At 39.6% G+C, this 17,426-nt stretch overlaps 1 protein-coding gene across 1 annotated transcript in view; it reads left to right on the top strand.

The window, feature by feature from the left end:
- Positions 1 to 17,426, top strand: part of si:dkey-178k16.1 (band 4.1-like protein 1) — a 95,334-nt gene that overhangs the window by 49,132 nt on the left and 28,776 nt on the right. The window contains exons 4-9 of the mRNA XM_062054351.1: positions 4,518 to 4,622; positions 7,504 to 7,546; positions 8,275 to 8,350; positions 16,099 to 16,317; positions 16,411 to 16,498; positions 16,577 to 16,729. Of these exons, the coding sequence (XP_061910335.1) occupies positions 4,518 to 4,622; positions 7,504 to 7,546; positions 8,275 to 8,350; positions 16,099 to 16,317; positions 16,411 to 16,498; positions 16,577 to 16,729 (684 nt within the window). The remainder of the gene's footprint in view (positions 1 to 4,517; positions 4,623 to 7,503; positions 7,547 to 8,274; positions 8,351 to 16,098; positions 16,318 to 16,410; positions 16,499 to 16,576; positions 16,730 to 17,426) is intronic.

The raw sequence follows: 17,426 nt of genomic DNA, 5'->3' as shown, positions 1-17,426 counted from the left end.
ATTTCGATGTGAGTGGTTGAAGTAGCACGTCATTCAAGATAACGGACAAGTGGTTTATCCAATCACATACAATGATTTTTTTTACAAGGCCCCGCCTTCTGAAATACATCTTCTATTGAGAAGTCCCAGATCCTTGTGTGGAGCTCAGCGAACTACACTGCAAAAAGTCAGTGGTCAAAAACAAGAAAAAACAAAACAAAAATGAGGGGTATTTTATTTGAACTAAGCAAAATGATCTGCCAATAGAACAAGAAAATTTGGCTTGTCAAGACTTTCCAAAACAAGTAAAATTAGCTAACCTCAATGAACACAAAAATACCTTCAATTAAGTATATTCTCACTAATAACAAGTGCACTTTTCTTGGTAGAAAAAAAATGAGACCTCTTTGCTTAATATGTTGAAAAATATTCTTAAATTAAGTAAATGCTAGTGCCATTATCTTGACATAATGATATGCGCTCGGCATTACATTTCTTGAAACCAGCAAACTTATACTAAAAACTAATTTATTGTTCTTAATGGAAAGGCAACAAGGCAACCGCTTGTTACTCTCAGGGTGTACTAGCCGCTCAGGCAAATCATATGGTCTAAAAATGCATTTTCCCATCGACAACATGACATCATCGCGCCAAGTGCGTGCTCTTTCAGTCAATTAGTGCGCATATACACAGCCAAGCTCCCGGCCAAATTTTTTTAAATTGTAATTTTGAAGAATTTATCTGAATGTGCATGAACTATTTCTGTTCAAAATTGTTTGAAATGTCACATGTTAAATGTTTAAATATTAACTGTCAGTTTACTGTACTGTGCCAACTGTACTACTATATGAGTACGTATGTTCTATTGTTTCATTGAAAATAAAACAGCAAACTGTCATCTGTTTTAATTACGAGACACAATTGTGTCAAAATCATGATTTTTTTTGTTCATGCTTGAAGTAAGAAATTGTTACTTTAAAAAAGTAGTTTTATACTTTGCAACAGTTGATGTTCTAGTTTCAAGCATGTTTTACTCAATATAGGTCATCAAATCTCAGCAACAAGCTGTAATAATTTACTGAGATAATTTAGGACCAAAACACTAAAACAAGTAAAACACTCTAACATAAAATCTGCTTAGTGAGAAGACTTATCTTATCAGACAGAAAATAAGCAAATATCACCCTTATTTGAGATATTTCGTCTTACTTAGATTTCAGTTTTTGCAGTGTACAAGGATCTGGCGAGAGTCAGGTTAACTTTGGCCTGCAGTGTAAACATAGCCTAAGGCAGTCCTCGACTTAGCACACCACACTTCATCAAGAATATTTGTATGCCTTGGTAATAAATGTGACTAAGTCAGGAGCGGTGTGGGGGGGGGGTGGGTCAGTGAGGGAATTCCCATTTTATGAATTTTTGCAAACCAAAAAAAAATCCAGGAAGAGCCAGTGTTGTTAACTGAATGTTCTACATCCCCAGGCGTGCGAAGATCATTAATCAGTACTTTGACCTCATTGCACATGATGGAGCGCCTGTGACAACAACCTTATTGGCTGCCTTACCTCTTCCTTCTCCTATTCCTCCTAGACCCTACGGTGCCTAACCGCCATCATTGCACCAGGCACAACATATGCTCACATTTTCCATCCCTTGCAAATGCACACATTACTTCATGTCACCTGGCCTCTGAAACATTGCACTTTGACAGGAAATCCACAGTGCACCGAAAAGAAAATAGAATGTGAGAAAGAAGGAGGAGGAAACCATACCGTTAGGGAAAAGGAGGACACGCTGGGCCATATGTGGCGGGTGTGCGCATTGTAATACATCAATGTTATGAGAGGGAAGGTGACACAATGATGAATGCTGTAAAAACCCTGAGTGCAATTCCAGTGTTGAAGTGCAGAGCAAGTAGGCATGACGCTAAAACACAGAGGAGCTTCTTCTTGAGGTTTGGCAAGTAAACGAGATATTGATCAAGCTTTTAACATGAAGCCACACAATTAAAGCAGGGATTCTATTAGCAGAGTGCTGGCTGGACCTATTCATCTTGGAATTTTTTCCAAAATCAATCTTGGATACTAAAAAAAAGGGCTTTAAACCTTAGAATTTGTAGTAAATGAGTTCATATTTAAATGAAAACCTTGGCTGAACTTAATTGTGTAATTGCAGTTTATCTCGTAAAAACGCTAAATGCTTCCTGACCTCCCTTTAGGCATTTCCCCTGGTTAACCACACGCCCACGCATGCAAGTCATTCCCTTTGCTGTTTTGGATGTCCACTCCGTTTCTGAGTTTTATAACTGACACATATATATATATATATAATCAGCCTACAAATGCAAAACAGGTTACGTCAGTTCATTTTAGGGAGAGGGTTTTCAAAACTAACCGAGTCAAAATAACTGCTCATTAATTGTTGACATCTGCAGTCTCCACCATGTTATTGCATAAATGATTACATACTTTTATGCCCCAAAACTTGGGTAAGAGATGGGGTACACCTTCACAGTGCACAAATATAAAAATGTGCACCCTCATTTGCACATATAAACAATTTAGAATCTAAAATGTATTTCATTTTAATACATTTCTCACATAGTGTGTGTGTATGTGTGAGGGTGGGGGGACAACCACACGGTGCAATGCCGGGGTGTCGTGTGTGAGCCCGAGGAACATGCTTTATCAGTATCATACAGTAACATGCTTCGAAAGGCTGTGCTGTGCTCATTGTAGTTAATAATATTATATGAAGCATACCAACACATTACTATAATCAGTGTTGGGTTAGTTACTGAAAACCAGTAACTAGTTACAATTACTAGTTACTTTATTTCAAAAGTAACTCAGTTACTAACTCAGTTACTTACACCAAAAAGTAATGCGTTACTGTGAAAAGTAACTATTTAGTTACTTCTTTTTTTCCCCTTTTTTTAAGGCTCCCATTAATGCCCTTTTAGCCTTCATTTCAGTACTGTTATTGCACTGGAGAATAATACCATCTGTTGATCAACTTGACATGCATTTGCATCACTGAACTCAGAAAGCAATGTGGTCTACATACAACACACAAACAATGTGGTCTACATACAACACACAAACAATGTGGTCTACATACAACACACAAAGACAAAGATATGTTTCAAAGGGCCAATTTATTTCAGGCCAGAAAAAAATTGACAAAACTATTTTAAATAGCTGCAACATAATGGCACTTTAACTTTAACTTTAAGTAGATAGGATCTTTGATCCAAGACACAACTTACATTTAACTAAAATGTTATTTTCTTTGTGCTGGACAAAAGAAAAGTATTGAGAATGTCTCCATGTTAAAAAACTCGACTTCTGGCTTCACCATGTCTTGTTAGTTGTTATGAGAGTAGCGTATGTGTGTGTGTGTGGCCCTTTAAGATATGACAACATGTGAGGTGAGTGACGTCAGTGAGTGAGTGGGCGAGAGAGGTGAGGGAGCGGCGACATACATTAATACAGCGGCGCTGTATTAATTAATTGTAAAAACCTGGGCTTTTCTCTCTGCTTAACACAACTTTTCAGCTTCTTTTCCATTGTGTTCACTGCCATATTTTTCAGAGTCCGACCAACAAATTTACACATCATTAACCAACTGCCACTCCCACTGTTTCTCTTCATCGTGCCTGCAGGAATGCATGTTAGTGTATTACACAAGCAAAGAGAACTAGTTGGAGGAATGTGATTAGAACTTAATGGGCCCAAAAACAAATCCAATTAGCGGGTTTTGTCTTGTGTGCAATGCTGGGTGATGACGAAGCAAATGTGCATCTCAGCTTTTTATTGGCACAGTCCACAATATCCTGCCGCATTTTGGCAAATCTTCTCAGGGAAGCCGTTTTATTTTAGACATAGTAACCGTTTCTGATGATGATGATGAACTGCTTCTAAAATTAACGCTTTAAATTGTTGGTCTTATTCTTTTTGCACTACAAAGGGAGAGGGATGGAGTGGGTGAGGGCACAAGTACACTCACAAGGGACCTATTACTTCTGTTTCCATGGTAACCGCTGCTTGGTTGCTCTCGTCGCCATAGGAGCCAGGTTTCCTAAGGAGATGTGTATGTGTGTGTGGGTGTGTGTGTAACCAACAGAGGTCATGTTTTCACCCCCCAAAGCGCTGCAATAACAAAAGGTGTGGTTTTCTGTAAAGCCTAAATAATGTGAAATGTGTTTTCTAGCATTATAGGCCCACACTGTTAGACATCCCACTCTACAGGGAGCAGTTATTTATTGGATTTATTATGGTGTTACCACTGGCTCTAACTCCCTTGTGTTGTGAAATGTGGGTACAAAATGTAGAATTGTCCTGGATATGTTTATGTCTTGGTGTAATATATTATGGACAATCGTTATGCCCTTTTTCATCTTTTATAGTATACATTAATCATATTTGCTTCTGCACTGCAACACCTAACCATTTACTGTGTGTTTCTGTACATTTGTTTACATCAACTGCATGTGTGTGTGTGTTTGTGTGTGTGTGTGTGTGTGTGTGCGCTTGTGGTAGAAATTTGCCAAGGGCCAAACGCTGCTGGACATGGTGTGTGGCCATCTGAACCTGCTGGAAAGGGACTACTTTGGCCTGACATTCCAGGACCCCGACATCACCAAGGTCTTGTTGACACATCCACATACTTAAGTGGGAAGATATCACTTTGCAAGTCTGCAATATTGAATTTCACACGAGCTGGCGACTGATGCATTGTGTTAAGAGAGTGCTTAACCATTTGTTTAGAGCAGTGGTTACTCAAACGTTTTTCACTAAGTACCACCTCAGAAAACACTTGGCTTTTCCAAGTACCACCATGATGGCCAGCAATAAAATACAGAAGCGTTGTATGCTTAAATATTTATTTAAAACAAGGCAAATGTTTTATTTCACAAGTATTTTTAATTATTTTGGCCACTGTAACATTACACACTGTTCGAACAGTAAGACTGTGTTTGAATATTTAATTAAGTGAGTAATTGGCGTACCACTTGATGGAACCTGCGTACCACAGTTTGAGAATCATCGGTTTAGAGGAAATTGTGTTAATTGTATTGTACTTCAGCTAATGTGGTAAAATATACGTGTTAAGTTATGTTCTTTGTGTTTAATCGATAAAAAAAAATAGGCCTTGGAGGGAACATATAACAAATATGTCAATGAAAGGATAAATAAGGGGTTCTAAATATTTGTATTTAATCTACTGGGAGGTTTGAGATTACAGTTCAGATTTCAAACATTTTTTGTATAGAATTGAGCTTTTATGAAGTTATTACTTCCTTCCTATTTTCTGTTAAGGTGTGGGGTTTGAAATCGCTGCCATTACCTAAATTGATTGATTGATTGATTGAGAAGTTTATTGACATCTTAAAGAATTGCATCCATGTAATGCTTTAAAAAAGGCAAATGGATGGCACAAAAAGCTAAAAGGCTTGTTACCATTGTGGTCCATATTAAATCAATAGTTGATAGTGCAGCACCAAATTTTAAGAAATAATACATGTATAAATTGTCCAACGCCACATAATGTGCCTAACTTAGAGCATGGTTTTGTATTAGCAGGAGCAAATTGCAGAGGCATGTAACAGAGACATGACAAGACTTAAAGGCCTACTGAAATTAAATTGTTTTATTTAAACGGGGATAGCAGATCCATTCTATGTGTCATACTTGATCATTTCGCAATATTGCCATATTTTTGCTGAAAGGATTTAGTAGAGAACAACGACGATAAAGGTTGCAACTTTTGGTCGCTGATAAAAAAAAGCCTTGCCTATACCGGAAGTAGCGTGACATCACAGGAGGAAGGACTCCTCACATTTTCCCATTGTTTACAATGCAGCGAGAGAGATTCGGACAGAGAAAGCGACGATTACCCCATTAATTTGAGTGAGGATGAAAGATTCGTGGATGAGGAAAGTGAGAGTGAAGGACTACAGTGCAGTGCAGGACGTATCTTTTTTCGCTCTGACCGTAACTTAGGTACAAGGGTTCATTGGATTCCACACTTTCTCCTTTTTCTATTGTGGATCACTGATTTGTATTTTAAACCACCTCGGATACTATATCCTCTTGAAAATGAGAGTCGAGAACGCGAAATGGACATTCACAGTTACTTTTATCTCCATGACAATACATCGGCGAAGCTCTTTAGCTACTGAGCTAACGTGATAGCATCAGGCTCAAATGCAGATAGAAACAAAATAAATAAACCCCTAAATGGAAGCATAGACAGAAGATCAACAATACTATTAAACCATGGACATGTAAATACACGGTTAATAATTTCCAGCTTGGCGAAGCTTAACAATGCTGTAGCTAACGACGCCATTGAAGCTAACTTAGCTACTGGACGGCGGCGGCGGTGGGCTTTGTAGCTTTCGACGACACCCCGGCCGCCATCAGAGTCGGCAAGAAACATATATTTCCCCAAAGTTACGTATGTGACATGCACATAGCGACACGCACGTACGGGCAAGCGATCAAATGTTTGGAAGCCAAAGCTGTACTCACGGTAGCGCGTCTGCTATCCACCTCAAAGTCCTCCTGGTTGTGTTGCTGTAGTCCGCCGCTTATACACCGATCGCACCTACAGCTTTCTTCTTTGCAGTCTCCATTGTTCATTAAACAAATTGCAAAAGATTCACCAACACAGATGTCCAGAATACTGTGGAATTTTGCGATGAAAACAGAGCTGTTTGTATTGGATTCAATGGGTCCGAATACTTCCGTATCAACCATTGACGTCACACGCATACGTCATCATACATAGACGTTTTCAAACGGAAGTGTGGCGGGAAATTTAAAATTGCACTTTATAAGTTAACCCGGCCATATTGGCATGTGTTGCAATGTTAAGATTTCATCATTGATATATAAACTATCAGACTGCGTGGTCGGTAGTAGTGGGTTTCAGTAGGCCTTTAAATTATAATATAGATGGACTATTATGTAAAGCAAATACAATGTATTAAAATAGATCAGCATAAAGACATTGATATCAAGATAAGCTCTTATTTAGTATAACATTATTGCCTGGTTATTTTTGACCATGTAAATTTACAATCACATGGTTTGTTCTTAAGGCAATGAAAATAGGATTATAAACTCAAAGTGCAAGACGTTGAGTTCAGACTTCAGTGACTTAAAATGCAAGACGTAGAGTTTAAAAATAGTATCAGATAGAATGACCTTTAACAAAAAAGGACCCATGAAAGCTGATGGTGACATTAAGCAGAAGGAGCTACAGTACATTGGATACATTCATACTTTGTAGCTGTAATATTGATGTTTCCTTGCCTTTTATAGAGGCCTTTGTCCACCTTTTCTTGAGCCCTTTGTCCACATTTTCTTTGTAGCAGGGATATATTTTCCCTTCAACAAAGCGAGGCATGAGCAGCAACTTAAGAGAAGCACTTATAATGGGGGCTCTTGAAAATATGACTGAAGGTTTTTGCTGATGTCAAATCACTCAAGAAAGCATTGTCTCCTTTTTCTCTATCAGAGTTGGTTGGATCCTTCCAAGGAGATTAAAAAGCAAATTCGTGGTAAGTGCTGAATAGAGATAAGGGATCCACACATATTGTAACATATGTGTGTGTGTGCATGTGTATAAGTCTGATTAAATTATGAACTTGACGGCTTACTTGAAGGCAAGATAGGTCAGTTCATTATTTAAAAAAGTGAACGCCATGAGACTAACACTTACAAACTAACAATTATCAAGCGGTACAGACTTCTTGCCTAATAGAACAAAGTACCTATGGAGGATGGGAGGTGAACAGGTCAATTCATTTGAGTGGAGGTGAACTAAAGGCTAAACATGCTGGCAAAGATTCCACCGAACAGTAAATGTCGGTTTAGTTCAGTACATAATGGTTGGCCTCACCATGTAGGTTATACATTTAATTAAATGGAATTGATGGACTGAGGAACGTTATTGATTTACATGTTATTCATAATGGGATGGAAGAATCTCCTTCGTAGTGATTTAAACTCCTGTTTCAGTGTCAGCAGAATAATGCTGCCAAAGGGTCTTGTCATAGTGAAGGTCTTTATGGATGTAGCTTGATTTCCCATAGCTAACGAGAAAACAGCAACTAACATGTTGAGCGTGAATAAACAATGCTATCGCTCTATTTTACATTGATTGTTTCAACAAACTAATCAACACAATTGACCAAAATCTTACTCGCTGAGATGACGAAACAGTTATGGAAATATAGTACATTTTCTGTATTTAAAGTATAAACATGTTATGCTAATCTGTTTGCAGTTGGCTCCTGGATTTTGGGATTCTCTGTTAAATTCTACCCTCCCGACCCATCTGTGCTCATTGAAGACATCACCAGGTTGGTTTAAATTTTACACGTTTTAGTTCACTGCAGTTGTTCAAACCCTACAGGATTTTGTGATCGTACCAATTCACACAAATTCAACCAATCCCTGCAAATGATGCCGAATTTGCAACTTTGTCCAGCGGATTAAACATGTTACAGTTCCAGCGTGTAAGGCCCTTAGAAAGATCATGTGTGGTCCTGTGAAGGACACATAAATAATAAAGCATATGACAGGTAGGGGTGCAAGGATTCATCTTTGTTGCTGACAACACATTACAGTGTCACAGTTAACCTTAATATATTCATAACACATTTGTAAAATCACAAACTGATGCAATGTGAGAACATCGCAACTTTAGCGCAACTTTTTGTAAAAGCTGCTTTGAAATCAGGCAATAAAAAGCCTGCAAAATCCTATGGGGAGTGGCTGTTCAAACAATATTCAACAGAACAACATACTGTGGCTCGGATTGTTACAGAGAAAGGACACATGGGCAGAGTAATCCACTTCAAAGAACAGCACAGTAAATACCGTAAAGTCAGGCAAACTAAACCAAATGTTTAAAGTCTAATTGTCAAATTTAATTTGAGCAAGATCATTCCAAGTCTCACCATATGCTCAAGCTAAATTGAGCCAAGGCATTTTTTGGGTCGCACACTATCACGTTGAATATTGCCTGTCATGTTTTGGGTTAGGTTTTAGCCCTAAGGCTCTGACAGATGGCCACTACAGTTGGCGCAATGACCAGGTGCTCAAGGCATTTGCAAAGAGTTGAGCTACGGTCATCAGCATCAGCAGACATACTCATGCTCATAAAAAGGCTTTTGTGAAGGCTTGAGAGAAGCATTGTGCATTTACAGAAATAACAACAGGTCTACTTCACACAGCTTCTGACTGGCAGCTGCAGGTTGACGTGGGAAAGCAGCTTAAATTCCAAGCCTAAATAGCAAAAATATCACTCTGGCCAGAAATGATCATCACCTTTTTGAGGTCTCAAAACATCTGATCATGGTGGCCTATAAGAGATTGTCTGTCGAAGCTTCGCTTAGTCCTCCCTTGGCCGGGTGGGACAGGAGCAGCCAAAAAGAAGACTTACGAAATACAATTGGCAAGCAAAGCCGCAGACAAAGCCACAAGGAGGTTTTGGATAAAGATATTTGATCCGGGCTGCTGCTAGGACGCAGGTCAGGGCTTGATCAATCCTGGCCGGGTCACCTGGGTGAGGGTGGAGGTTGTAAGACCTGTCTCTGACCTCAGGCAAAAACACTGAAGATACGACCCAGCACATACAGGAAATGTTTCGTTTAAGTATAGGATTTGGGCTCTTTCAAAAATATCTATTTATTTGTTTCTATCCAGGAGAAAAATTTGTCCAAGATGAATAACACAATTTATGCAGATATTTAGATCAATCACTTTGCTGTATTTCTGTAGCATGTGTGACTATATTTCATATACTCCTATCTGGTTTACTTTCGACATGTCCCACTCTATTTTCAAGTATTTTATTATTAAGTAGATTAGCTATTCACACTCCGGCAGCAGGAACACATCTGGTTTGGAAATAAATACATGAGAATGTATTTATTTATTACCGCTCTGTATTTTTGATAGTGCATTCCATAAATCCAGTACACAGTCCAGATGCAGATGTTCGTCAGCAATCCAAGAACATCTGCTAAACCCAAAGCCAATGGCCACATAACAGCCCAATCCAGATCCCTCAAAAAATACTCCAATGACCATTTCAATTTAAAATTAGATGAGTGGGACTGGTCCCCTGTGCTCGCGAGCAACCTGGTCGATGTTGCTTGGGATTGCTTTAAAACGCCGTTCCTAAAGATACTAAATGACATGGCTCCAGTGAAAACAGTCAGGATCAAAGCCCGCTCGGAACCATGATGAATCCGGACCTATTAGCTGCCATAAAAGACAGAGACAGAAAATACTCTGAATACCAAAAATGTAAAACAGAAGTAGATAAACAACCCAATAATATCAACCTCAAATTACTCCTTTCAACCCTCAAAAAGCAATGCAATAAATTAAGAAATAAGTCAACCAACCTGACTAAATCCTTAAAAAAAAATTACAATAACGACAATATAGAGGAAAACACAAATAAGCCACGTGAGCTCTGGAAAATTCTCAACAACCAGCTTCCTGGTTGCAGCCAGAAACTTAAAACAAGACTCACCAACATCAGCATCAAGGAGGGTGACTCCCTCATTACAGACAAAATGGAGGTAGCTAGCAGACTTAACATCTTTTTCACCAGCATAGCCGCAACTCTTGTCAACTAGCTGTCCCACCACTCTGGTTGCTTTGGTGTAGAACACATTAAAGCCTTCTACAGAAAGCTAGGAGTATCCAACGATGATTTCAAATTAGAAATGGTCACAGCTGATGAGGTATTTAAAAAATTGAGCGCGCTCCACCCTAACAAGGCCACCGGCCTTGATAATATTCCCTCCAGATTCCTCAGGGACTCTGCCTCCATCATTGCCCCGATCATCACGCACATAATAAACCTATCAATTACACAAGGCCAAGTACCAAAATATTTTAAGATAGCAAGAGTAACTCCCCTCTTTAAAAAAGGAAGCAAATTGGAACCTGGCAACTACCGACCTGTTTCTATTCTCAGTTCCATTTCGAAAGTAATGGAGAAAATAGTTTATGAACAGGTCGATAGTTACCTTGCCACTAATAAACTCATGTACGAATTCCAATCCGGCTTCAGAACTAACCACTCCACTGACACATGTCTTCTCTATCTGACCGACCACATCAAACATGAGGTGGACGCGGGCAAATACTGCGGCATGGTCATGCTGGACCTTCAGAAGGCCTTTGACACCGTTAACCACGCTATACTGATGGATAAGCTCAGAGCAATCGGATTTAACAAAACCTCATGGAGCTGGATGCAATCTTACTTGGAGGGGAGGGAGCAGGTGGTAGAGGTGAACGGCACCGTGCCCCCCCTCTCGGTGAGCTGTGGAGTCCCCCAAGGCAGTATATTGGGACCTTTACTGTTCCTAATATACATAAACGACATGTCATCGGCATGCGACTGTGAATTGTTTTTGTTTGCGGATGACTCTGCCCTGCTGGTATCCGGCAAGGACAAGTCACAGGTGGAGAAAATCCTCAGTGCTGAGCTGTGTAGAACTTACACCTGGCTCGCTGACAACAAGCTATCCATACTCTTGGGTAAAACAGAATCCATCCTGTTTGGGTCCCACATCAACCTTAAGAAAGTCAATGACTTCACCATAAAAGTGGGTGACATTGTTATCACCAGGAAAGATGAGGTCACCTACCTAGGTTCCATTCTAGAGGCTAACCTTTCCTGTGATAAAATGGCAACCAAGGTAATCAGAAAGGTTAACCAACGAACGAGATTTCTCTACAGAATCTCCTCTCTGGTCAACAAAAGCACCTTGAGGATTCTGGCGGGAACTCTCGTTCAACCCTTTTTCGATTACGCATGCACCTCCTGGTACCCGAGCACCTCCAAAACCCTCAAATCTAAACTCCAAACATCTCAGAACAAGCTAGTCAGGTTACTTCTAGACCTCCTCCCCAGATCCCACCTCACTCCTACCCACTTCTCTAAAGTGGGCTGGCTCAGGGTGGAGGACAGAGTTAAACAACTTGCACTGAGCTTAGTCTATAAAATCCACTCCAAAACCCTCAAATCTAAACTCCAAACATCTCAGAACAAGCTAGTCAGGTTACTTCTAGACCTCCTCCCCAGATCCCACCTCACTCCTACCCACTTCTCTAAAGTGGGCTGGCTCAGGGTGGAGGACAGAGTTAAACAACTTGCACTGAGCTTAGTCTATAAAATCCACTACACCTCCCTGATACCGAAGTACATGTCAAACTACTTCCTTAACGTAAATGCCCGCCATAACCACAACACCAGGGGGAGCTCCACTAACCACGTTAAACCCAGATTCCGAACTAACAAAGGTCTTAACTCATTCTCTTTCTATGCCACATCAATGTGGAATGCGCTCCCAACAGGTATAAAAGAAAGGGCATCTCTATCCTCCTTCAAAACCGCAATAAAAGTTCACCTCCAGGCAGCTACAACCCTAAACTAACACCTTCCCCGGATTGCTAATAATCAAATGTAAACAATCAAATGCAATACTTTTTCTTATGCCTTCTGATCTCTCTCTCCCTCCCTCTCTCTCTCTCTCTCTCTCTCTCTCTCTCTCTCTCTCTCTCTCTCTCTCTCTCTCTCTCTCTCTCTCTCTCTCTCTCTGTCTCTATGTCCACTACTTGCTGTCCATATCCTACCCCCCCTCCACACCCCTGATTGTTAATAATGTAAATAATTCAATGTGATTATCTTGTGTGATGACTGTATTATGATGATAGTATATATCTGTATCATGAATTAATTTAAGTGGACCCCGACTTAAACAAGTTGAAAAACGTATTCGGGTGTTACCATTTAGTGGTCAATTGTACGGAATATGTACTTCACTGTGCAACCTACTAATAAAAGTCTCAATCAATCTAATAATAGGATAAAAAGTATGTTGTGGCTGGCTACCAATCGTTTAGGTCCAATAAATAACAAATATTTGACATTTAGATGTTAGGGTCTGACAATGAACTCAAATGGACAATGGACTCAAATTCCACTTTGGATTGACAACAGGCTGAAAAGTGTTAGAAGACGTATTGTAATAAAGATAGAGTTAAAACAAAGAACATCACGGAAACAAAGTGTAATTAATAATTATTCATAAGAATTGGGCTGCTAAAATGTTTGGTTATTTAAAGAAGGAAAATGTGAGACATTTCTGAAATGTGCACTGCTCTAATATCACGCTGCGTGAATTACTGGCATTGTTGACTTAATTTTTTTTTCCAGGTGAGCCAAGGAGCACACTGGTTATTTGAACACACTGAATTTCTCACTGGTGTTAGTTTTAACCACTAAGAAGCATGGCTGTAACTTTTGGCATAATTAGCAATAAAATGTATGATGTATTTCCTGCTGAGATGAAAGGATTCCGTTCTTATAAGGCAATACATTTGAAAAACTGTGAAATTGTTTCTGGGTGGAGAATTCATTAAATTTACTCGGCCAAAATTAAACCACAGCCGTGTTGTTAAATAAGAGAAAAACACATGCTAGTCGTAGATGATGTAACCGCTTAAAACTTGTTTTTTTTACAATGATTATTGAATCCAGTTAGGTTCCATTGTGTTTGTTTCTTTCACTGGTCACCACATGCACACACATACATGTGTAGTAACCTTCTGGCATGCGATATTAACAGTAAGACTCCATGATCGGTTGTTCCCCTGGCGCCCAGCTGCAATATAGCGTTAAGTAATTTAGTTTAACGACTTCTAGTAAACGTAACACATTGAAACATTTTTGACTTGTGGCTGTGCATTTAAGTTGGTTTTAATTTAGACATTTGACATTTACAGCAATAGTAGTGCTATTGGTATAGTGTAGGGCTTCACATAGCTGACTTTCAGCTGGTGAAAGATCAAATCATCATCATGCCCCATTCACAACTGACCCATAGATGAAAGTCAAATACCGTATTTTCCAGGCTATAAAGCGCACAGGTATTTAAGCCGCACCCATCCATCCATCCTTCCATTTTCTAACGCTTGTCTCTCTCAGGTCACAGGGTTGCTGGAGCCTATCCCGGCTGCATTCGGGCAGAAGGCGGGGTACACCCTGGGCAAGTCGTCAGGTCATCGCAGGACCAACACAGAGACAGACAACATTCACATTCACACACTAAGGCCACCAAATTTTAAAAGAAACAAATATGTTTACATATATTAGCCGCACCGGACTATAAGCCGCAGATAAATACCGGCACAAAATATATTTGTAACACGGCTGATCAAACAACACAGAAGTCATCGTCTTGGACCCACAAGCTGTGGAAGATAGCTCTCCAATCAGACTCAATAACTCCATGGTGACGTTTTGGTGAATTTACAAAACAGAAACAATACAAAGAGAATGCCATTGTTAGTTAATAATACTGAAACAGACACTTGTAAATGTGTTAGCATATTCGCTCATGTTCACTCCTGCAGACATTAAACATGGAACAGTTTAGTAAGTATGAATTGGTTTAGTTATATTGGAAAACTTACAAATGTTGCTTGGAGTGATGAATGAAGAATCCTTCCGAGCAATAAAACGCTATGGACTTTCGCTTCAAGGCACAAAACAGGACATTTATTTATTAGCAAAGACACATTTCTAAATTAACTGCACTGTTTTATTATCCGCAGGGTCGAAAGCGTTGGCAAAAAAATAGCATTTACTATCAGAATACAGTCCATGCCCATATTTATATTTATTTATACTGTATATTACAGTACTTGTGGGCCACGAGCGCCCCCTCGAAAGCCGCCAAAAAGTATCAGTTTCTCAGCTGTGGTCCGTAGTGGTTAGACTAGAGTGTCCGCCCTGAGATCGGTAGGTTGTGAGTTCAAACCCCGGCCGAGTCATACCAAAGACTATAAAAATGGGACTTATTACCTCCCTGCTTTGCACTCAGCATCAAGGGTTGGAATTGGGGGTTATATCACCAAAAATGATTCCCGGGCGCGGCCCCCGCTGCTGCCCACTGCTCCCCTCACCTCTCAGGGGGTGATCAAGGGTGATGGGTCAAATGCAAAGAATAATTTTGCCACACCTAGTGTGTGTGTGACAATCATTGGTATTTTTACTTAACTTTTATGGTCTGCAGAGGTACTCAGTTGTAATACACATGTCCACCACTTCTGGCAGTAATGACAATCTCATCCATCCATCCATTTTCGACCGCTTGTCCCTATCGGGTGTGTGAATGTGAGTGTGAATGTTGTCTGTCTATCTGTGTTAGCCCTGCGATGAGGTGGCGACTTGTCCAGGGTGTACTCCGCCTTCCACCCGAATGCAGCTGAGATGACAATCTCAAACAAACTGAAAAAGTCTGGAACTAAAGTTATACGTTTTGTTAAGCGCAAATATTATGACTAAAGTGGTGAAGCTGTATTTTCATTTACACTTAACTCTTATGGACAGTTGACAGGAGGAAACATTAACAATATTATTATTCATTATTATTTAGTAAGCATTTATTTTAGCACCGTGTGATCATATTAAAAAAAAACACACTATCAGTTTTTCTGAGTCCCTTCTTGTGCAGTAAATTTGATTAGTATTTATGTTAGTGATCACCCTGATCGAAGCTTTGAAAATAATCTTTGTGATTAGCACATTGTTTCGTATCATTTGACAAGCTACTGTAAATATGTCAGATATAAATATTGAATTTGATTAAAATCATGAGTAAGATTACTAACTAAGTGTTACATTTTAGTGGGTCCCGGGCCTACATGTAATGGAAAAGTTGGGCCCAGAGGTCAAAAAGGTTAAGAACCCCTGGTATATTACATATACTACTACTCTACTACATACATATACTACTTTTGAACAAATTTCCTTGTGGATCATTAAAGTTTGTCTAAGTCTACTGTATATATTACATTAGTGTGGCACTAGCTGTGTTGATATTTGGTAACTAGTAAATAATAGAATGTATAGAGTAATTACCTAGATTTGCTTGTTGCTGGTCTCTGGTAATTTAGTTTCCAGTGAAGGATGTTGTGGTTGCACCAGTGTAAAAGTCAGAAGATCATCTTAGAGATAGGCATGTTAGTCTTGAAAAGAAAAAGACTGAGACTGTCATATGTTGTGTTTTTTTAGGTACTACCTGTGCCTGCAGTTGAGGGATGACATCCTATCCGGGCGTCTGCCCTGTTCTTTTGTTACCCACGCCCTTTTGGGCTCCTACACGGTTCAGGCTGAACTGGGAGACTACGAGCCAGAGGATCATGGGCCGGATTACGTCGCTGACTTCCGCTTTGCCCCTAACCAGACACGAGAGCTAGAGGAGAGGGTGATGGAGCTGCATCATAACTATAAGTCAGCACAAATTTACCTCATTGGTCCAACTACAGTGACAATGCTTGATTTGTGGCATAGGGTAGATTAAATTATAACTAAATGTCGCTGCAGGGGAATGAGTCCAGCAGAAGCAGAAGTGAACTTTCTAGAAAATGCCAAGAAGCTTTCAATGTATGGGGTGGACCTACATCATGCAAAGGTACAAAGAGGCATGTCACATTTCTCAACAGCATCTGAACACACTTACACTATCTGCTAAATTGTCCTTGCTGACTAGGATTCAGAGGGAATTGACATAATGCTCGGCGTGAGTGCCAATGGTCTGCTCATTTATCGAGACCGCCTACGGATCAACCGCTTCGCTTGGCCAAAGATCCTCAAGATCTCTTATAAGAGGAGCAACTTCTACATTAAGATCCGCCCTGGAGAGGTACATAAACATGTCTTAATGTATGACGCGTGACTTGGTTGGTCGTCATTGCGCAAATACACACAAAATAATGGTAATTATAGCAAATCCATCTGGAACAGAAGGACACTTGGTTAACGGTAGACTTTTTAGGGTTTTACTATTTTTAAAATGACAATATTGCCTCTCTGTACTGCATTCTTAGTGATTTTGAGGTTTAATAATGTTACACTATGGGACAGCAAGTGTCTGGTGCTTTTTCGCCAGGCATTATTTGTGGACCAAAGAAATATGAAATGAGTTAAATGAAATATTGTTTTTTCTCTTTTTGCTTTCTCCTTAGATAACTCAAAAACATGTTTGTAGTTTTTTAACTGTTAACAAGCATTATATGTATGTGTGAACACTATGATGGTTTACTATTGTTCCTGCAGTGAATGTTCTTGGGGCTATCAACAGTGATTTATATCTATTGTGCAGTTGTTTTGCTCTACAGTCAGCTGTCTAAGTTTTCCTGAGGGTTCAGGATGGCGTTCAATCCATTTTTTTTTTCAAAACGGGAGAACCATCAATGTGATGCTCAAAAACATGTTATATCGTTAATAACCTATTGATTGGACAGACATTGCTTCTGTTTACACCACTGAACATGTGATGGAGTGAGTGCACACAACTCTAATTTTGTTGGATGGCTACAGATTCATGTGTCACTCGAAAA

This window comes from Entelurus aequoreus, linkage group LG07 (assembly GCF_033978785.1).
Source record: "Entelurus aequoreus isolate RoL-2023_Sb linkage group LG07, RoL_Eaeq_v1.1, whole genome shotgun sequence".
Lineage (NCBI taxonomy): Eukaryota > Metazoa > Chordata > Actinopteri > Syngnathiformes > Syngnathidae > Entelurus > Entelurus aequoreus.
This window is presented reverse-complemented; position numbering and strand designations above follow the sequence as displayed.